Genomic DNA, 23,320 nt, shown 5'->3' with positions numbered 1-23,320 from the left:
ATAAGTATTGTTCTAAAACTGTGACGACTTATTTAAATTAAGGCTACCTTATGTTTTATATTATAATCATTCTATTGATGTTTAAGAAGCGTATTCCATATTTTATTAACAGGTTAATCTAATATATAAAATTCTCGTGTCACGGTGTTCGAACTTGAACTCCTCCTAAACGGCTTGACCGACTTTTACCAAATTTTATATGCGTATTCAGTAGATCTGAGAATCGGCTACAATCTATTTTTCATACCCCTAAGTGATAAGGGTGGTCCACCCCTAAATTATTTTTTTTATTTTTTATACAATTTTTTTGGTTTTTATTTTATTATGATAGAGCATACAAAAATACATACAACCTTAAATTTTCACCCCTCTACGATCAACCCTAATTTTTTTTTGTTAATTAAAACTTTATTTTTTTTGCAAAACAACGTTTGCGGGGGAACAGCTAGTGATGTATAAAAATGTCATCTGAACTAAGTTACACTGCTATACTCGCCTCCCCCAAAACACTACACCAATACCCTCACTTTGCGTCGTGGTTACGTTCCAAAAAAACACGACGCAAATTGAAACGCCGCAAAGTGAATTAAGATTTTCTATAGCAAACCATGTAAAGATCGAAAATAGGTTCCGAGGTCACGAATATACTACTTTTTGAAAAGAAAATTGAACAAGGTAAACATTTAAAAAAATATGTAACTCTGCCAATAAATAAATTGTAATTATATATTTTTTTTGTAACTAGAAAGAATACGTAAAAATTTATATAAATTTATTATTCTCTTTTAAAAAAAAGTACAACACACTACGTAATTGAAACTAAACTCTAAAATTAGCAAAACAAAGTGAAAATAAAGCTGTATTAAAATTGCGTTGATTTTTAGTTAGAAAGGGAATCCCCGAGTATTGATGGCATGGCGCAATTAGAAACAAGTGTTGCCATCTTTTAGAAAAGAAAGAAAATTTAAAAAAAAAATTAAAGACTCGAACCCAAAACAACGCAACCTCGAAAATCTAACGACGCACAGTGAAAAATAGCACTAATTAAACAGCAACGCAACTTCGAAAAAAACGCAAAACGAAACGACGCAAAGCGAGGTATTGGTGTACATCACAATCGCTAGATCACCATCTTCCCTTGATTTTTTAATAACTAACATTTAAATAAATTAATAATTATCTGTAATATATAACAAATCGACATTGATATATCTCAACGATGATTGACACGTTTACTTAGACAAACCCTCTCCCCAACCCTGTCTCACGTGTCATCTCTTGTCACATTAATCTTTGGGAATTATTTCTACCATTTTGGTTCACCGAATTGGTAGAATGTCAACAAGGTAATAACAACCGACCAAGTCAAGGTTCAGCACCCTTATGGGGGCCCATGATTTTAGTCATAGTTAGCTCGGCAGGTTTCTGATCCCGTGAAATTGTAATATATACGCTCCGCATAAAGCCTTCGAGCCTCGCTACCTAAAAAGAGGTTTTAAGGTAGCGAAATATACAAATACCACTTGGACAGGAGTAGAAGCCAGGTAAAAAATAGGTAAGCGCTGAGTGGAATGGTGGAAGACACTTCATCAAAGATTCTATCTAAGATGATCATGGGTTTACCTCCCCAGTACACGAGATCACCTCACCGTCGTAAATATTTTGTTCTCGATTGCCCGCAAATTATTTTACAACTTCTTTGCTTTATAGTTGTCTGAAGACAAGAATGTATTTCGGTCTCTGGAAAACATTATTCCTAAAATCATTGATTTTTGGATAGGTTGCACCATAAATTATTTAACAACATTTAAACTATACATTCACCACTTTAAATCTTTTACACTTGTGTTTCCCAAAGTGTGGCGCACGCCCCACAGGTGGGACATTTACTTATTTCGAAAAATGACTCGATACGAGTTTAACCCGTCGTAAGAATTTAAAAAAAAATAAGGTGGGGCTTGCCACATATATGGTTGAAAATTAAGTTTTACACCTATAAGCAATCAATCAACTTTATATGTTGATGTATACAAGATTGCAACCAGTTTATTATTTAATAAATAAAATAAAATACATAAAGTAAAATTAAAAAATATGGCTCCATGATTCTACGTCGTAGTACGGAGTTATATATAAAAAAAAAAAACCTACGACTTTTAGTTTGAGCTTTGACAAGACAGTTGGCGCGAAACACGCACTCGGACGCACGCGTGCGCGGGAAATTAAAAATATTCGTTTCGTATTGTTTTCGTGTATCACAAGAATAAAAAACTAAATTTAAATATAGTGAACGGCAACTTGTATGTTTTTAAATAATATTAATTACGCTATTGGTGGTAAAAACTATATATATTTATATATTTTTAGTGTACAATATGTTTGTTTATAAATATGAAATTAATATATAGTATATACCCTTGTCAGAAATAATAACATATTGGTAATACAGTAAGAAAAGGCATTATTTACTATATATCACTGCACTGTACTGCCAGATGTTATTTGCCTGTCCAATTAAAAAAAAATATTACATATTTCAAAGAGATAAATTTATACAGGTTGATTCGAAGCATTAAAACTTTTATATCTATAGTCAATCATCCTGTAAAATATTAGCGCAAACGTTTTTATTAATACTAGTTACTCTCATAGAATTCGGAATATTAAAAGTGGTAATATATATACTTTTTGGAGTATATTAAAAAAAATACGTTAATAAAAAGGTAGTTCAAAGATTTATATTATATATTGATTTATTTAATTTCTTGAATAACGATTATTTACGAAAATAAATTTAATGTTTTCTCAATATAAAAACATTATTCAATTAATAATATTTCTTTAATATTTAATGGAATCAAGCGTTACCTTGCGAAAGTCCATCCTAAGTAAAAAAAATAACCAATATTTAGCCACTTCCGCACATGCAGCGGTAGTCGTACAACAAGGGCGGTGCACTTTGTTGCACGACTACCACTGCATGTGCGGAAGTGGCTAAATATTGGTACTTTTCTTACTTAATAATATTTCTATTGTAATGTATCATTTTGGTTAGTTACAATTTGAGACAACAAAACTAATCCTCTGCCTACTGCGATGTGAAGACAACACATCTGGTACATTCAAACGACGCTAACATTATAAGACAGGCCACGTGAAGTGAGTACCGTCATCATCACCATTTGATGAACAAGCGGTCTCGTCAGAAATGAGCTCAGATCGTACCCCCACCCCCTGTAATTCAAGATAGAGGCTTTACTACAGTTTCTTCTGCAACTTCTTCCAACGCTTTCCGTAGTAGTAGTGATATTAGCCAGGCATTAGCGACCGATCAAACCAAGATTCGACTCTTCTCTGGCACCCTTGTCTCGGTACATTAAGCGGATATAATTAAAGAGTGACAACCCAAGGCAAGTACCACTTATGGGGGCCCCTGGCACTAGTCACGCTACGAAGCCTCCATCATAACGATCTAGCAGCCTGCCAATCCGGTAAAATAGTATGTACCTGTCCGAGCTGATGCTCACCTGGTTGTACTCAAGCTTTGTTACTTTAAAAGATGTCTTTAACTAGAATCTGGCAGCAGCTTTGGGTAGCAGTAATAAACAGGTTTTGATAAAAAAATCATCTCAAAGTGAAGAACTCAAAGGTGAAACGTAAATATTTTTTTTAAATTTGATTTCAAATGTTTGACAGCTACGAACAGTTGTTTTAATATACTCTATGGTTCGTACAGGATTAAAATAAAAATGGAAGACAAAAAGCAGTCAAGTCAACTACGTAGAATTTTCTTTTTCTCCATAATGAACTCTGAAAAGCCAAATCGGTCGAACCATTATCACTTTTGTAAAGTCCTGTTCGTTTATAAAGATATAATTAATTACTGGTACTAATATAGTAATGGTCACTTGATTGTTGATTAAAGAAATCGTGTACAAGGTAAATAATACCTTGTAACATTATTTCTTTACGTATCAATTTACGTAGCAGAACGATTTGAGTCAGTTATTATTTTTGTTCAAACATGACGTTAATACGCAAATGTAATGTAGAGAGAAATTTTAGGAATATAGTGTACACACACAGAAACACACGCAAATGCAGACTCAATTATATATATATGGAAAATGTGAAAAAAACTATATATCTAGAATACTATGTACATGACTTTAACGAGGTCGCCATAAGACGCTGAATGCAGCCCGTTCCCTAGCGGTCCTATTAAAAGTCTGGGAGGTCTATGTCCAGCGGTGGGCGTAATATGGCTAAAATACTTATAATAGTAAATCCTTTACAATTGATTATAAGAGTCTTAAAGATAGATAAGTCAGGTGAAGCCAACCTACGGTTCGCAAACCTCACGCGACACAGAGATTATTTTTGGTTTCGATTATTTCTGAAATCATTTCATTCTTAATTAAATAACTAGTTATCTGGAAGAATGATTGAAAATTGATGTCACCGAATATTAAAACAATTTTTTAGTATTATTAGAAGATGTAAAATTAGTGTGTTTATTTTCAAAGTTAAATACACATATTTTGTTTCGTAACTTATTTGTGAGCATTGGTAGTTCAGCGGTAAGGACTTAAAATTGCGATGGTAGTATAATACAATATTATATAATTCACACTTTGCGCATTAATTATATAGGATTTCCACTTCTCACTAACAAGTTTCCAGAGGTTGGGCAGCGGTGTCCCCTGCGTATCATAATACCACACTGATCACCAATCCCCAATATATTCCCCTATAGTTATGTTTAGAGGAGGAATATGCCTTACAGTGGTTGTCTACGGGCTGAAAGAAATTAATATCTCTTGTATAAGTTACATTTAAATACGTATTTATTTGATTAAAATTTTGATAAATAGTTCGAAATGTCAAATCTGTTGGTCACCCCTGACTTAGTTAAAGATACGCAAAATTTATAATGTCAACATCGCCTAGTTATAATAGTTACGAGTATTTCAGTTATCACACATCTACTGCTGGGCGTAGATCTTCACCATATATTTCCAATAGGACAGGTTAGAAGCGGTCAGCATCGAACATCTTCAAGAGACCTTGACAGTCTTCTGTTCTACTACCCTTAATAGCCTAGAGTTTCAATTTTGATACCTATCTTTTAAACCGAATGTTCACATTTTTATAGGTTGGCTGTACGAATTTTACTGTTGTATAATATTCTTTCCAACGAAATTTAAAAAAAAATCCATATTTTCCCTCATCTAGACCCTCAAGCAAACACAGTAATATTAAAAAAATCACTTTCTTAAATCAGGCTATTAAGGGTTAACTTTCCAATCTGATATCATTTCTGATTCGTTCTCATAGAAAAATCCGTAACATAGCTCTCTTCATAGCTTCTTTAATGACCGAAAATTTCGAACGTGACTCAGGGTGGGGGACCTCGTTTCGTTGTCGTACGTCATCACTGGTAACACACATTGATGATTAATAACAGAATAATAGAACGTAGATTAAATAATTCACTTTTTTTTCATCTCTTTAAAAATCAGAGCAACTTTATTCTTTGTAAGAAAAGGACCAATATTTAGCCAATATTTAGCTATAAATGCGTATGCGGCAAACAATGCGAATCACACAACCGCCACCGCCAAATTACTCAACACGTTTTTCACCCCTCCACGGGGCATCTTCAGGAGTTATGTTACACCGATTTATCAGCGGGCTGGCGGGCGGTGCATTTCATTGCACGACTACCACTGCATGTGCGGAAGTGGCTAAATATTGGTCCTTTGCTTACTTAGGATGGACTTCCGCGAGGTAACGCCTGATTCCATTAAATACTTTATTCTTTAACAGTGTAGCTATAAATGTAGATACCAATTTAATACCTAATTTCATTATTACTCTATGACGTTGACAGTATTTTCCCGCCGAAACAAACACAACACGAATATAATTACAATATTTATGAGCTGTTACATTAATGTCAAAATTTCGCGCCAAATTTCGGTTTTCGTGCGGAAAACAATGGCCGACGTCGCATTCCTGGAAATTTTGGTTTATCGAGCGTAATTCGTGATGAAAGATTACTCTGGAGCTTTGACATATATTCCGTGTAGGTTACGGGGTAGGTTTGGCAGTGTTTACTAATCATACCGTGAACGTAAAACTAAGGTTTCAGACAAAAATGTATTCTTTGTCTTTCATTTCTTGTCGACGACCGTTGGGGACCTCCTACGACGTGGGAATGCCCCCCCCCCGCCTCCCCCACCAGGTTGACCGGCGACGAACTTAAGATCGCAAGTTGTCACTGTGTGGGGTTACATAGTTCACGGACCCCTCCGTTCCATGAACTCGTTTCCGATGAAGCTGTAAAAGCCGCAAGGCTAACAGCAAAAACTTCACATGAGACAATAGACAATAGACTGTGTGGATCAGCATGACCTTTGGGGGAGGTCTATTTAAAATAGCATGATACTAATACGAACACTGGTATCCCAGCTGTGGATGAGGCTTGCTATCGGAAGTCGCAAGTTCGATTCCCAGGGTGCAATCTTGCATAATTCACACTTTGTGCATTAATATATAGGATTGCCTTTACTCAAAAGAGTTCCCAGAGGATGGGCAGCAGCGTCCTCTGCATACCATAATACCACACTGCGATCGCCAACCCTCCTTCCAAGCGTGGCGATTATGATATATCCTCTCATTGATATCTTTGGGGCAGGCTTTTAAGTTGCAGTGGATGTTAAATGCCTGAAACAAAATGTTTGTCTTCTATGGTCTATTGATCAATCTTTTCTGAACATAAGTTTGCCAAAAAGAGTTTCTATAGTTTGGTGGTACTAAATGAAGCTTTTGTTCAAACAATATAAATATTAGAAAGTTTACAAAAAATAATAATTTGATTTTTAAATTGGGCGTTGTTTGAACATTCTTATATGCGAATAGCTAGGGGCGGCTTTACCTATAGTGCAGGGTGTGCAATGCACACGGCGCCCTCATCTCAGGGGGCGCCGCGGCGCGCAACTAGACCATCTTAGTACAACAATGATATGACAGAAGCGGCCAGCCAGTGGCGGCGGTTACCAAACGACAACGAGATGTGCTACAGGCATCAAAACAATGAGTGTTATTCTGCCGTCATAAGAAGAAAGGCCGTAATTAACCATACTGTAAGCTATACCTACTTATAAAATAGCTTGTTGGAATATGAAAAAGCTTTCTTGTTACGACGGCAAAGTTAATAGTTATAGCCGTAGGGGGAAGGAGGGGGATTAGGCCTAGGGGGGACGAGGGTTTCATTGCATATAGGCGCTACACGAGCTAAAGCCGCCCCTGCGAATAGCGTTCAATTTTACATAAGTAATTCATTCACAAATATAGCCATCGATACGTTTTATTTGACTTGTGAAATTAACATGCGAATAAAAATGTTAGCATTTCCGCGAGTTATAAACGAACGTAAAAATCACCAAAACATATCTGCGGTCATCTTCAAAGATGGCGTCGACGTTTGGCTGTGTGCGTTTAGCCGCAAAACAACGACCTTGGCATTCGCTGTCTAAATCCGAGACGCGATATAATTGTGAATTGTATTCCGGGAAGATTTAAATGTCCACGACTTGTAATACGTACATGTGTCATCACTCAGATGTTTATTTTATTTATTTATTTATTATTCTTTAATGTACACGCTATGATACATTTAAATAGTTTCATAATAATAAACAAATGAGCACAATGGGCGGTCTTATCACACGAGGCAATCTCTTACAGACAAACATAGTATGGAAAGGGTGGAAGTATAAATAATGGCTAGTTCACGTGTACAAAACATATATATATATATATATACGTAAGTATAAAAAGTATATACATATAATAAATACGGTACAATTATAAAATAAAAAAAAACATCAATTTGACTTAGATCACACACAAATAAAGAAACAGAGGATGAAAAAGAAATGAATTAACAGATAAATAATCATAGATCTAGTAAATAGTTCTTAAAGCTTATCTAAAAAATAGGTAGTGACTCAGCATGTTTATCTACTATGGCTAGATTAAATATGTTGCATCCACTGGCGGAATTTGAATTTTAAATTTAAATTTTAAAAAATCTACTATAATAAATAATTTATTACGATAAAGAATAAAAAGAAAAAATGTTCGGATTTCATTTTTTTAATTATCGTATAAATGTTAAACACATGTCGGGTACACTCTTGAAATCTGGTTTCGATATTTCATGTCAAACGCTCGCAGACTACCCTTCAAAGACCCCCCACAAAAACGTCCATGGGAGTAAGATCCGATGACCTGGATGACCAGGGGTTGTCACCAAAACGACATCAATATTTCAGGGAAGAAATCAAGAAGAATGTGACACTATCTCGTTGAAACTGTATGCGAACTAATTACAGATAAGATATATAGGTCACATATATTGTTAGCCCTCGTATGTTTTACAATACCCGGCGATAAATATTGCACATCGACCTTTGGAAAGAGACAATCGGTTAATTTCGGCTTCGTAGAGCGTTATCTCTATCGCAAGTCTGACAAAACGTCACATAGGTAGTGTGGTCTGTATAAGACCGTACTCTTTTATGCAGAGATAGGATATTTCCAACCTTTCATTCTCCTAGTACCTATTACTCACAGTTTACATTACCTATACTGTATGTGTATGTATATTTACTATTGTACACCTAACCTATACCTCGCTTCGCGTCGTTTCGTTTTGCGTTTTTTTCGAAGTTGCGTCGCTGCTTAATTAGTACTAATTTTCACTGTGCGTCGTTAGATTTTCGAGGTTGCGTTGTTTTGGGTTCGAGTCTTTAATTTTTTTTCTTAAAGATGGCAACACTTTTATTTTTAATTGCGCCATACCATGAAAACTCGGGGATTCTCTTTCTAATTAAAAATCAACGCAATTTGAATACAGTTTTATTTTCGCTTTGTTTTGCTAATTTTAAGAGTTCAGTTTCAATTACGTAGTGTCTTGTAATGTAGTGTTGTACTGTAGTTGTAGAGAATAATAAATTCAAATAAATTTTTCTGTTCTGTTTCTGGTTACAAAAAGGTAAATATTATTCCAATTTATTTATTGGCAGTTATATTACTTTTGTTTTTTAAATGTTTACTTTATTCAATTTTCTTTTTAGAAAGTAGTATTTTCATGACCCTGGAACATATTTTCGGTCTTTACATAGTGTTCTCTAGAAAATCCTAATTCACTTTGCGTCGTTTCAATTTGCGTCGTGTTTTTTTGGAACGTAACCACTTATTGGTGTAATTACTTTGAATATTTTCGTTTAGTTTACTCTTACACCTATAACTAATCACCCTGTATTTGTTGAAAACAACACGCGCATGTTTCAAGGGAATTTTTCGGTAAAGATACATTTCCTATCAAACAATTTGCAGTCAATTCCGTTTCTGGCGCATTCGTATATTTTTTTAAATGTTAAATATATGTTATTTAAATTATTAAATCCGTTAAAACTAGCCGTTTGTTTAAAGTGAAGTTATTTTAAACAGAGGCGAATGTTAATTCATTGGTTTATTATAATAAAACCCATATATATATCCAGAAAGGTTTTCTAGTGGCGATCGCCAGCCAAACGCACGAATAGACCCCCATTAAATAAACCGACGTCATAATAAATCGCAAGAATGCGAGTAAAGCAAGATTAAAAACAAACAATTCGTGTCACGATCTAAATCACGTAATATATATAATTATTTTGAATTAAAATTGAATCTAATAAAATATCAAATTCGCAATCTCGACAGAATAATTCGAAAATTTTAACATGTCATAAAATTGAACAGCATACATTTCCTGTTTTTTATTCCACCAATTTACAAAACCGTCACAAGTTTCACGAACGATCCAGACAGCGTGACTCGCGACATATCTTTATATTTAGTGCTGCGACGTTAGATTTTTTTCGCTGACTTTGATTTATCTTATTAAAAATGATTAGAGAAAACTGACAGATGGTTAATATATTAAATTACGTTGTTCTGTACAGCTGTTGCAGATCTGTACTGTTTATTTCTCAAAATTTATATGATTTGTTTTTCGTAGCAATTCACTTTCGAGGATATAGAAGCCGATAAACCTATCGGTAATATAAGCTGCCTTCTCTATTTGTAGGTACCACTACCTTTTTTAATTTCGGGGGGGGGGGGATCTTCAGTATGGACATAAAATACCCTGCCCTCTGGGGGTAGGACAGGACTACGTGTGATTTTTACCCACTAATACCCCGTAGATGGTCATCTTCGGTATGTTTGAAGGGGCGGCCGGATCTTCTTCGCCGCACCTCCTCAGTTATGTATCAAAACTCTTTCCAGGAGGAAGCAGTGCCTCTTCCGGCATCATCGGTGTTGCTACTCTTCTTGGATTCGCATTAAGCGGACGATGAACCCCATCCCTCCCCCTCCTCCCCCTCCCCCTTCAACGCCCGATGTTCTTTCAGTCGTCTCTCACGACAGGCAGGGGATACCTTAGCCATGTTCTAGTAAACACGGGCTAGGTACCACCATCAACAAGACGATCTATTAATGTACTTCCACACGCCGCCATGTTGAAACCGCGATACATGCTCGAGTACTTAGATGACACGCTTGCTTCCTTTTTGCTATCAGTTGCATTTATATCAATCAAGCTGGTATTTGATACCCAGGGCCATTGGGACCGAAAGGCTCATGTTTGGTGACCAAGAGTCGGTAGACGTGGCGTGTGTGGACTCCTCATTATGTGGATTGACGACAAGGTCAAGTCGCGAGCAGAGCAAGACAGGTTATCCTGGAGATCTTTCAGGAAAGCCTGTGCCTTGCAGTGGGCGGTTTTTGACTGATATTATGATGATTTTTTTTATTAATCCTAATTTGTATCGCAAGTGGTTTTTTTTTTACAATATTAATTTTTCGCTTAAACTAAACGCAGACAGTTGGGAGAGGGTTGCCGCTATTTGATACGGATCTTTCTTCTCCCAGCTGCGAGGCACGACAGCGTTTTATAATTTTTAACAATTTTTTTTTCACACAATTTTCTCTTATGGATGGATAAATACAGCTAAAATTTATATATATTAACAATACAATTTGGAATACTCGATTATATATTAGTTGCTACATTATTTTATTTCAAGTCGCTGTCCAAGCGCTACAGACCGTTAAATGCCTTGAGATTTAGGATAATATTATCCCTGAGACATATATAGTGAAAGTTCTACCTTGCAGTAACACAGTATAAAATATAATGCCACCTAATTACTCATAATGTTACACAATTATCACACTGCGAAATTTTCAGAGCCATATGTCAGTCAAAATTAATGATGTTATTGGAAGCATTAAAAAGAAAATTTTGAAAAGCATAGCCGTGATGCCATCAAAGCCGTCGCTCTGTCCCGAGAAGCAAACGATCTCTGAATTAATAACAAAAGTAAACAAAACTGTTTACATTGCGCTTGAAAAGTTTACGCAAAGCCGGATAAAGGGCGCGTTCAAAGTTTATTGACTTGAAATTCTATTTAACATTCTTTATATGAAATGCTCATCTGCCCAAATAGCATTCGTAGATTACGCGGGAGAGAGGGTACAGGGCGCTAACACCACTTTTAAGGTAGCAAACCTCGAAGGCTTTCTGGGAAAACCGTCCATAAACCATAATCCAGTTGATTAAAATACGGGACGGGAAGGACTAGATGACGGATAGTCTTTAGCTCTGATGAAGTCCAGAAAGCTTGTTTCTAACCAAGATTGAGTTGATCGTGCTTTGTGATCCGAGTCTTGAAGGTTCGACCATTCTTGATTATTTTGCATGGCGTTGTTAAGGTGATTAGATACCTTCTTAACAATATTTACTCTGTTGACTAATTGTAAAACTTTTTTTTGAAAACATTACGAATAAAATAATGACAGATTCCAAATTCAAATGTAACATATTATTTTTAATTACAGCAGTATTTATGGCCAGACTAAATACAGCAACACGTTTAAATCGTTCCACTGAAACATAGATATTAAACAAATGTATTCTGATACAGTGATGTATCAGAATACATTTGTTTATTATCTATCCATCCCCTTACATCACAGACTATCTCTACATTTGTTAGAGCATGTAGTTGTTTATAAACGTTGTTTAAGATCGACGCGCCAATGCGATGAATTCTGGGTTCAAATTTAACTCCTACGTTAGTCAAATGACTAATTGTATAATTATTTGACTGCAATGTAAATGTATATAAAATTGGAGGGCGGCCCGCCCGCCCCCGCCTCCGGTAACAGCGAAGGCTTTCCGAGGTAGTATGAGCAAACTACCTTAGATTGCAGAGTGGTCCTCGCTGCCCTCCAAACCGTACACTCTCATTCACTCAACTAAAATATGATAGCCTATTTTAAATTTTGAATAGTAAACATACCCTTCCGTTCCGTGAACTCTTCCGATGAACCTATAATAGCCTCCGCGAAAAACAGTTATACCCTCATTCAAGAAAATAGCAGTAAATACAGTGGTCTAACTTACAAAGCAGTAACTATTTAGTTATATATACAGGATGATTTTTTCAAGTAAAGTTTTAGGTGAATGTATGTACATGTCGTGTTAGGGGAGTCATTAGTTACACTAGAATTCTCCTACAACGCGTTTTTATGTAATTAATCTACCGTTTTAAAGGAATTTTTGTAGTTGTTTAGCATATTTTTTGTAATTTTTATAGCTATTGGCAGTTATCAAAGTCTGAAGTTGCTTGTGCTATATGTATGGATATGTAGTATCTTTAAAAAAATGTTTCCAAAAAAAAAAACCTTTACATTGCAATTGGCTAAGAGGCTTTAATAAATTATGTCAATTAATTATACGAAATAATTGGATTTTTTAATTATAAGTGTAAAAATCATCCTGCATGGGCCCCATTGTCATACAAACATTATGTTACTATCTTCTATATCACGAATGTGCAGAATCTTTCTCGGTACTTATAGAATCTTTAGAAATCATCTTAATAATTCACTGTATCCATAACAGATTCCTATTTGAATATTTTTAAAGGCTTTTATTTAAGATTGCACGCCGGAGGAAAATTTTCAAATTGCTAGAGATATAGAGCTGCTGGTGTTTAAAGTCAGATGTTTTCTCTTACGTGCGATTATTTCTACAGTGTTGTGTATAGTAAACTTTTAATGTATTTTTAACTTATACCGTTGGTGTACCTAAATAAATAAGCTATAATATAGAGAAGTGATCAAAATATCAGTGTAACAGAAGGACAAGACGAAAGTTATATATTAATGTGAGTGGACAGTATGTCTGTCTGGCTTATGCTAATAAAAAGTTCGCGCTGGGGTATCACTTGTCCAAGCAAACCCGTATTCGTAAGTATAACTAGAATTTTTTTTGTATTTTACACATATAATGATTGATTTATATGTTTAACCCTCTTGAAAATATTACGTCATATCATAAAAGCTAGAGACGAGTTGGTTTTTACATGCAATTTTGAATCGTGAATTATTTTAATATCATGAATGGTGATTTACCACCGTTTCGGCGCCGTAAATTTAACAAGAGCACATTTAAAATTAAATCTATTAACCCTTTCGTTACCAGCGCCGGAGTTAGCCGGCATCCACCTTGTAATGTGTACTTATGTATAAATCCCTGTTTTAAGATTTATCACAGACAAAAAAATTACTAAGAATTATTTTGTTGTATTATTTTATTTATTTATATCCTACTTTTCTCCTTGGCGATGTGTGACTTCACTAAATTAAACGAAAATAAACTGAAATAACAGGATGAATCGGCTAGTAGCTTCTGCCACTCATCGAGATATATATATATAAATATATATATATATATAAATGTTTTTGTATGTCCTTTATAGAATTGAAAACTATGCATTTGATCATGTGATGATCTATAACAAAGTTGTTGTGCATGAGCCCACGAAGGTTTTTAAGTTAATTGATTTTTATTAATCAATAAAATAACTCAAATTGAAAAGTGCAGTCTTCACTTTATTTATTCTACTTGGTTGCGTAACAACGCGCGCAGGGCACTGGTATTTATAAAATAAAACTAAAAGCATGGACTTTTTAATATTTGTGTTAACCCTTTTACTACCAGCACCGAAGTAAACCGGCATCCACCCTGTAATATGGGCTTATGTGTAGATCCCTGTTTTAAGATTTATCACAGCCAAATAAATTACTAAGAATTATCCTTACTTGTATTTTTAATTAATACACCAGTTAAATACTTATGTAACACAGATGAGAAAATTCGAACATCAGCTTACCGCCATGCAATTTGCACACATTACATAATAAGATACCATTACATATACGTAAACAATTCTATGTCTAATCAACCTGTATGTCTTAGGACAGTTAATAGCTTTTATAGAATTTATTATATAGTTAAAATCAAAAGAGATTCGAACAGCAATGCAATACAATGTGCACACTTTGCGACGCACATGTCCGGTTCAGTAGCGTCACTTCGGTCACGAAGTGCGGTAAGGAAATGATTAAAAGCATTTATTGATTTCTTAAACAATATTTTATGTGTATATTATAATATCAATCATGTAAATCAGTCAACAATACTGTTCCAGACATAACCGATCAACCAAAAAGTCTTGAATGCCTTTATATGATTTATTTAAGAACATATTATTACGTTTATTTTGTATTTAAAAGAAAATGAACGTCATAAATGTGTTACGAATTTTTATTATACATGCGTACACTCAGATTCATAAAGAACTCAACACAACGTTTCATTGTCAAAAGTCTACATTTAAAATTCTTTCGTACAATAAAAATAACCTTGTTTAACGATCGCGACAGTCGAGAGCTATCGCAGATATGTCGTCGGTAATTAAATGCTATTTCCGAGCAACCGCTAAAATAACACGCTATTTTCGATTCTCGCGCGCAAATAGCGGCGGCGGAGCAAATGTTTTCGATCTGCCCGAACGTTAATGGCCAATTGCTCGTATTCCTCGGCGGCGCTAGAGTTATGCGCGGTCAATTTGTAAAGATCAGACATATTCTTTAATGGATACTTCAATTTAAATTTAGAACGAATGCTTTTTTACCGTAGATTTATGCTGATATTTCTTTGGATGTATTTTTTAAAATTTAATTTTAAACAACAGATCGTATAGTACAGTATCCGGCGATAAATATTGCACATCGAACTTTGGAAAGAGACAATCGGTTAATTTCAGTTTCGTAGAGCATTATCTCTGTCCCACACTACCTACGACGTTTTGTCAGTCGTGCGACAGAGATAACGCTATTTTTACTATACAGATACAGACAGTTTTAACCACACAGATTTATGTATACATACTTTCTATTAGATATAACTTAAATTAAATCAAAATAATTAAGCGACATCATTACTAAGGTTTCTTGTCATTTAATTATTCGTTTGTTAAATAATATGCCTTTATTACATTTAATAAACAGTAGTTCAATAATGTTTTGCGGAATTTTATTAAAATATCTTATTCCGGAACTTGTTAAAATTTAAAATTGGTCGATTATAAAGAATGTCAAAGATCCTCTGGTTTAAGGGAAACTATAGCTGATTATAATATTTGACATCCACTTACAAGGTGGAGACGACATGGTTAAAAGCGGCTCTGTGTTTGGCACTAATCGGTGTAACATAACTCCTGAAGATGCCCCGTGGAGGGGTGAAACACGTGTTGAGTAATTTTTCGGTGGTGGTTGTGTGATTCGCATTGTTTGCCGCATACGCATTTATCAGCGGGCTGGCGTTCGGTGCACTTTGTTGCACGACTACCACTGCATGTGCGGAAGTGGCTAAATATTGGTCCTTTTCTTACTTAGAATACACTACCACTTCCAACTGCTACTATTGGAAGTGTTTGTCCAGCTGTGGGCTTCTTATTATCATCATATCAGCTAATAGACACCTACTGCAAGGCATAGATCCTCCTCTAAAAATCACCACGATGACAAATCTCATTCTGCCTGCATCGAGCGCCTATCCACAACTTTGATTAAGTAAAGATGACAGACGTATCGTAAATAATATTAAAAATATATATTAATACTAGCTGATCCTGTAAACGTTGTTTTGCAAAAAAAAATTAGAGGGTTGATCGTAGAGAGGTGAAAATTTAGGATTGTATGTATTTTTAATGCCACATTATAAAAAATTGAAAACAAAAAATTTCGTCAAAAATTAAAAAAAAGTTTTTAGGGTGAACAACCCTTATCACTTAGGGGTATGGAAAATAGATAGTAGCCGATTCTCAGACCTACTGAATACGCATATAAAATTTGGTAAAAATCAGTCAAGCCGTTTAGGAGGAGTACGGTAACTAACATTGCAAAATGGAAATTTTATATATTAGATTATATTACCCAACGGTCATATATATTGGACACTAAAAGGTTTTTAAGTGTCTCCAACACCTCCGCGCGACGAAACGCGTCATTCAGTTCGGGTCATTAAACATGTTAATATTAAATTTTATTCTCAACTCGTTTGCCATTAACATAGATCAAAGCGTCACTGAAAAACCAACGTCTAATACCAACACCGAATGTTTGCCAAAATTAATGTATAATTTTTTATCATAACATCGAATTTTTCCTATACATTGAGAAACATTAGTAATAAAATGAGCAAACTAAGCAAGAAATGATATCCTAGACTTTCCCTAGTGGAATAAGCTTTTTGCAGTGAAGGACAAAAGTAAAGAACGAAAGATATTGTGACGCGTGAAAGAGAGTGATAAATAAAGAAAAGACTGAAAAAATCATTGAACAATAAAGTCCCTAATCCCAAAAAGTTAGGGATACGAGAGGCCCCCAACAGCGGGGGCCATTAAAAAAACTGTTTGCAAGACTATGTGAACATCCAATGTCACTTCCAAGAAACAAAGAGACATCAGATGGTAATAGAGTCAGTTCTGAGTTAGGCTCCAGAATCGCTGCTCTCCAGGGCACCAGCTCAAACTCACAGAGTCCCTAAATCGACTCTTAGATAAATAGAATAAGAAATAAATTCTTGTGTAACTGTTTTTAAAAAAAGAAGTCTCAGATTTATGAAACTTGACTAGTTGAGAAATATGTTTAGTCGTCAGCATGTGATCGTATAGCAAGTGTTTTTAATATAGAGGACAAAAAGCGACTGATACGAAAATTAAGATTTATTTATGGATTGGTGTGTATATATGTAAAAGCCATAAAGTGGTCAATTCGTAGCTTATTAGTTAGCTTTTAAAGTTTTTACATATTTCCTATTTCCAACTACCCTGTGCTTTCAACATGTATAAGACAATTTCTTTCGAATGTGTAGGTATATGCTGCAAATAAACAATAATGTGTTGTATATGCCGCAATATTTAAAGTTATCACTTTGATATCTCAAATGCCAACTGCTTTACCGATTGGTGGCCGCAATGGACGCCACCATAACACAGTTGTTAACAGCGCCATCTATGAATTGTAAATGTTAAACAGCCACTCCTTTACCGACATTAAATAAACGCGGCGCAATACATAATAGAATTTTATAAAATTTTTATTAAAGGGACTAGTTTCTTTACATATGTTATATTAATTAGTTTTTCTATTAGGTAGTACAAAATCAGCAGGGATATATAGTGAACGTATTTATTATTTCAAAAACTTCATTTTTGTATAGGTTTTACCATATACACACGCACATATATATATGTGTGTGTACATATTTATATATTTTTTACACTTTAAACATCTTAAGTTTTCTTTTTTGTCACAGCTTCAAGTTCGTAACTCCCGCACCGAGTCGACGGAAGACGACAAGCGAAGCGACGAGAGCCGACCCCTCAGCCATGCTTCCGATTTCAGCAGGGATAACATACGTAAGTATATACGGAAACTTTTACGATTTCTATTTTATATTCATTATTTGTCGCCATACACCTAGGAGTCACAGGTCGTATACCAAGTTTTAAGTAGATTTTTATTTAAAATTCTTCCCTTTTTAATTTCTTATCCTAGTAACTAATGTAACCTGTTATATAGGCCTCTTTTAAAGATATCTATGGGGGATACATCATAATCGCCACGCTAGGTAGTCGGGTTGGTGATCGCAGTGTGGTATTATGGTACGCAGAGATCGCTGCTGACCATCTCCTGGAAATATATTTGTGAGCAGTGGTATTCCTATATAATTAATGCACAAAGTGTGAATTATATAACATTATATCCCGGGCATCGAACACATGACATACAATCGCAAGTCTGATTCCTCTACCCTTGAGCTCCCACTGCTTACTATGTTACATTACCCTAACTCTATCTATTGTCACTATAATTTTACGGTCTTCATATATACGAATAAAAAAGAAAAATGTATACGAAGAATGTATGTGTATCTGTCTGTACTCAATAGATTCAAAAACCATACACTCATGGCCGTGAAAATTACATAAATGATCAGGTTGATCCCCGGGAAAGTTTATGAAATTTTTCTTTTATTTCATCGAACGAGCTGCCAAAGCAACATTGCTAGAATCATTAAAAACTTGGTTAATTTAAGAGAGAAGTCCAGTTGGTGAAGATGAACATTTATGCAATGAAGCCTCTCTTAATCTGGTACGTGTGAACATTTCATCAACATCTACGTGGGTCAACCTCAGACACCGTACCTGGTCTCCCTGATCCATGAATACACGTTATATTTTTAGTAATTTTCATCCAAGGGAATTATCATTGCTTACCTGAAGACAGAAAGATCAACCAGTCTATCTACCAGTAGTCCACAGTACTGAAGAAAGAAAGAAAAGAAGAAAGAAAGAAAGTAACTCTGTTCTAAACAGAACCATGTGAACACGCCACGTGAATAGTAGAAAGCGGTCTGCATCCGCTGTTTCCTTTATGTATCCAATGAAAATCAAAATCACAAATTCTTTATTCAAAATAAGATGGATTAGATCTATTATTTACGACAAAATACGTTCGCCTCATTGGCGACGATAAATGTCGCCCTACTCAGGTTCTTTAAACAAGTAGCACAACAAAACAACTGCAGGAATAGAACTAAATAATAAATTAAACATCTGACTAAAAGAACACAAACTAAAATAAAATATCGAAATACCAATCGATGTTATTAAATAAATAAAAAGTTGTTAATAAAGAAAACAAAATAATAAGTAAATATAAATGTTATCAGGAATACAGATGAGGGAAAAAGGTGATGTGTGAAAAATGATCAGAACGCGATGTATGAAAGAAAAAGTGAAGTATGTTAGGAAAGTGAAAAATAAATTTCGAAGAATGAAATGATAAAAATTGACTAAAATATAAAAGTGAAATAAATATTTTACTCGAAATTATAACTTCCCACACATGCAGTCCCAGCTGTGGGAACGACAGGCTGATAAAAACTGAGTCCACCAAAAGTTTCTGAAATAAACAACTAAGGGTTAAGTTATGCGCACTTTAGATAATGGGTAGATCTCTATTAATGAGTGGATCTCTTATATGTCAATCTCTTGTTCCAGTGGCGCTCAGCAACGCGCCACGCCGCAGCCGCCGGGGCGTGGCCCCTGCGCAGGAGTGGCAGCGTCCCCTCACCAGGTACCTGCCCGTCGACCGCGACGACTTCGATCTACGCAGACATGTGGAATCAGCTGGTATTCACTATACTTATTATATATACAAATAAATACATTTTGAGTATCTGTTTCTAATATTAAAATATCTGCTTTTTACTACACAAATATGAAAATTATTACATTAATTTTTTTTTTTTTTTGTTAATTTTTCTGTCCGTCTGTTCCGGCTAATCACTGAAATGACTGAACCAATTTTAACGGGACTTGCATTGGCAGGTATCTGATATAATAAGATGGCACTTAGGCTACTTTTATTATACAAAAATCTTGGATAAAAAAAATAATCTAATTATTTTTTTTAGTTAAATTCCACGCAGACGTAGCTAGTTAAATATAGTATGATTAGTTACAGGTGATGATGACGATAAAGCCTTATAATTTCAGAGATATCGTGATGAGATAGATGAGATAGAACATAGGAGGAAGTCTCCTTTATACAGGGTGATTAATTATAGATATGAACAATAAAGAGGAGTTACGTATAGCTTATTTAACGGAAAAAAGTTTTTATGATTTTACACTTACTTGCATTCACTTCGTGTAAAATGTTCACTGTTAAATATATATGTCGTGTCGTTATCGAGTCTTCTTTATTTAATGTGGATTCTTCCGCGCGGTGCCCCTTTTATATGTATACGGGCAACTAGCGCCATCTGTCGACGATGGCCGAAACTACAGATACATTTTCTATTGGAATGCGACAGGCCGATAACTCCTGGCAGCACAAAGTCTGACAGTACGAAGTGACAGATAGATAAAAAATAATACATATTAATATTTAGTTTGTAAGCTGTACATTCTTTTTAAAGTTTTTAAGCCTATAAATAATCACCTTGTAGCTTAACTAAGCGTATTTCTAAGTTGGAATAAAAAAAATTAAACTTAACCTGTCAACTGCCTATGGGAATGTCCGACCAAACTCCCCGGATGCGTGCGGGTCAGATCTGTCAGAAATAAAGTAGGCTACATTATATCGAATCACCTAAAAACCAGTTTAAAATCGCTTACTCTTGATGTACTACCACAGATGATAAACACATTAAAAATAATATTTAATTAAAAAAAAATCGTTCCCGACACTGACAGGCGCCGTGTTGCAGCAAAGTTAAGAAACACAACACATTGTTAGAAATAATTATGGTCATTAATAGAACCTTTAACTAGAAGCTGTAAAGGAAATAATGTTAGAGGTTTTACCGATAGTGATATAGCTTTTATTATATAAATCTAAAACTTAAATAATATTTTTAGGGTAGTTTTAAAAAATTTCAACTTAACCATAGATATTGTTCACAGGCCACCAGATCGAGTTGTGCCCCTACGTGACGGTGAACTCGACGACCTGTCGTGGATATTTACATAAGCTTGGAGCTAAGTTTCATACCTGGTCCAAAAGGTCAGTACACCTGGAATTAGGAACAAACTCCTCACAAATACACGCACTACGGTCGACAATTGCTAATCCATCATGGCGTCGTGTTAGTCGGCGAAATGTAAAAACATCTGCCGACTTAAATACTCCGTTATGCTATCGTACTACTTAATTTTGTTACATAACATTCTTCTTCTTATCAACAGACGCCCACTACATGGCACAGAAACCTCTAAATTAAAAGTTGCGGGTAGAGTAAGACTGGTTATTGTATCGATTTTTGTGGGAGACCTGTGCCTGGCGGAGGGCGTCGAATGAAAAGAAGAAATTTTTTTTTATTTATTTCCATGAAAAGTGTTTTGGACCTGTAACACTTTTTAATAAGTAAGAAAGGGACTAATATATAGCTACTTCCGCTATGTTTTTTTTTAGCCACCACTGCCCTAACTGCATTACCTTCACCATCATTCATGACTCTGCGTTTGGCACTAATCGGTGTAACGTAACTCCTGAAGATGCCCCGTGAAGGGGTGAAACACGTGTTGAGTGATTTGACAGTGGCAGTTTTGTGATTCGGATTGTTTGCCGCATACGCATTTATCAGCGGGCTGGCGGGCGGTGCACTTTGCACGACTACCACTGCATGTGCGGAAGTGGCTAAATATTTGTCGTTTTCTTACTTCACCATTCATCACGCATGCAATCTTTGAATCTACTGCTATTTCCTCCCTCCTATTTTGTGTTAGATTCGGTGTTATGTTATATTTGATATCCATCTTCAGAAATATTAACTCTTTGTTGGTTAATTGTATACTAGTCATGTTTTATACTCGTGGGTAGAAAACATGATCAGACTGCCCGTCACCAACACCAGCACTTCCACCTTTAAGTTCCCGACCTACTTCTCCACGTACACCACCATTTCTGCCACCGATTCCACCACCATACCACCATGTTGAGCTAATATTAACCTACGTAACTTATGTGTCTTTTTTTAATGACCATCGTTTTTGAGGGCCCCTGGTTCCCCCTGCTTTATGTGGAACAAGGATGTTAAAATATCGGGTTAAAAAAAATTCAGTATATATATTTAACTGTAACACTTTAGCCTGTGAAGATGTTTATTCTGCGCTTGAAGTGTGGTTTCAATAGAGACTCGCAGGGTAGCAGTTATAACATGCAGGTTCAAGTGTTCTAGCTATGGTATACGAGGTTGATGAAAGGTTTCTTAATATTGCAGGTGGTTCGTTTTCGATCGGGAGACGAAAACGTTCGTCTACTACTGGGACAAGAGTGAGAAGAAACCAAGAGGTGGTGCGTACTTCCAGGTATTGTCAACATTTTTACAACCAATTATTGATAAGAAGAGACAAATAATAGCAATCATAGCCCAATCTTTGAATGGGGCCGTAGGCCGAAGCTTCTCTCTCTCCCCCCCCCCCCTCCAATTAAATGGACGATGACATAGTCAAGGTAGCTGGATGTGGACAGGTAGACCTATCTTTGGCTGAGGCCTATGCAATGAGCGTCTATTGGCTGATATATGATGGGTTTTCCTCAAGTAAAACAAAGACTCTCAAGCTGAAGTCATTCTCTACCAATTTAACATTTGGATGGTGCAAAGATAAATAAATGAAACGAAATGTTATAAGTTTATTTGACAATCTGTCGCCCGCCCGCTTAGCGTGACTCGCGCTGCCTTTTTTTTATATGAAATGAAAATACATTCTTGGACTACCTCATTTCTCTTACTAGTGGAATTTCGTAAAATCTGTTCCTAGCTGAACCCTACCAGGCGAAAGGAATATTCCTACTTCCTAAACCTCCTCGCGGGTCGAATTTAGAATAAAATGATAACATTTCTGATTGAAGAATTATAAATTTTTTTCTTAGCAAATCTCTACTTGTCAAAAGTAATATTCTCCCATAATTTCAAGCATCAAAGCCTTTTAGTTTCAGAGATACCGTGATGAGCTTGTACTTAGGTGGAAACTTTTATATACGGGAGGATTGTTTTTAGTTGTTATGAACTTTTAAGATACATTTGTAAGCAAAAATATTTAAAGTTCTGCACCTATCTCCAATCAGCTGTATAAAGTGATAAATATGAAACATGTTACATTTTTTTTTTCTTTTTGAATGCGACAGATTAATTACTTGGGCAGTACAATGTCTGCAGAGATTGTATATAATAATTAGCTGATCCCGCAAACGTTGTTTTGCAAAAAAATCAAAGTTTTTAATTAACAAATAAAAAATAAGGGTTAATCGTAGAGAGGTGAAAATTTAGGGT

General features: G+C 35.3%; 1 protein-coding gene across 2 annotated transcripts in view; it reads left to right on the top strand.

Annotated features, from left to right (window-relative positions):
* The window catches only part of LOC137924890 (pleckstrin homology-like domain family B member 1), a 164,169-nt gene that overhangs the window by 138,956 nt on the left and 1,893 nt on the right, over positions 1 to 23,320 (top strand). For both annotated transcript variants that reach the window (XM_068768274.1, XM_068768275.1), the window contains 4 exons: positions 17,792 to 17,894; positions 19,542 to 19,673; positions 20,952 to 21,051; positions 22,268 to 22,355. In XM_068768274.1, the coding sequence (XP_068624375.1) occupies positions 17,792 to 17,894; positions 19,542 to 19,673; positions 20,952 to 21,051; positions 22,268 to 22,355 (423 nt within the window). The remainder of the gene's footprint in view (positions 1 to 17,791; positions 17,895 to 19,541; positions 19,674 to 20,951; positions 21,052 to 22,267; positions 22,356 to 23,320) is intronic.

Source organism: Battus philenor, unplaced genomic scaffold (assembly GCF_028537555.1).
Source record: "Battus philenor isolate CCGP_79_NKW_IND1 unplaced genomic scaffold, ilBatPhil1.0.hap1 SCAF_25, whole genome shotgun sequence".
NCBI lineage: Eukaryota > Metazoa > Arthropoda > Insecta > Lepidoptera > Papilionidae > Battus > Battus philenor.
The sequence above is the reverse complement of the archived record's forward strand: the minus strand, read 5'-3'. Positions and strand labels throughout refer to the sequence as shown.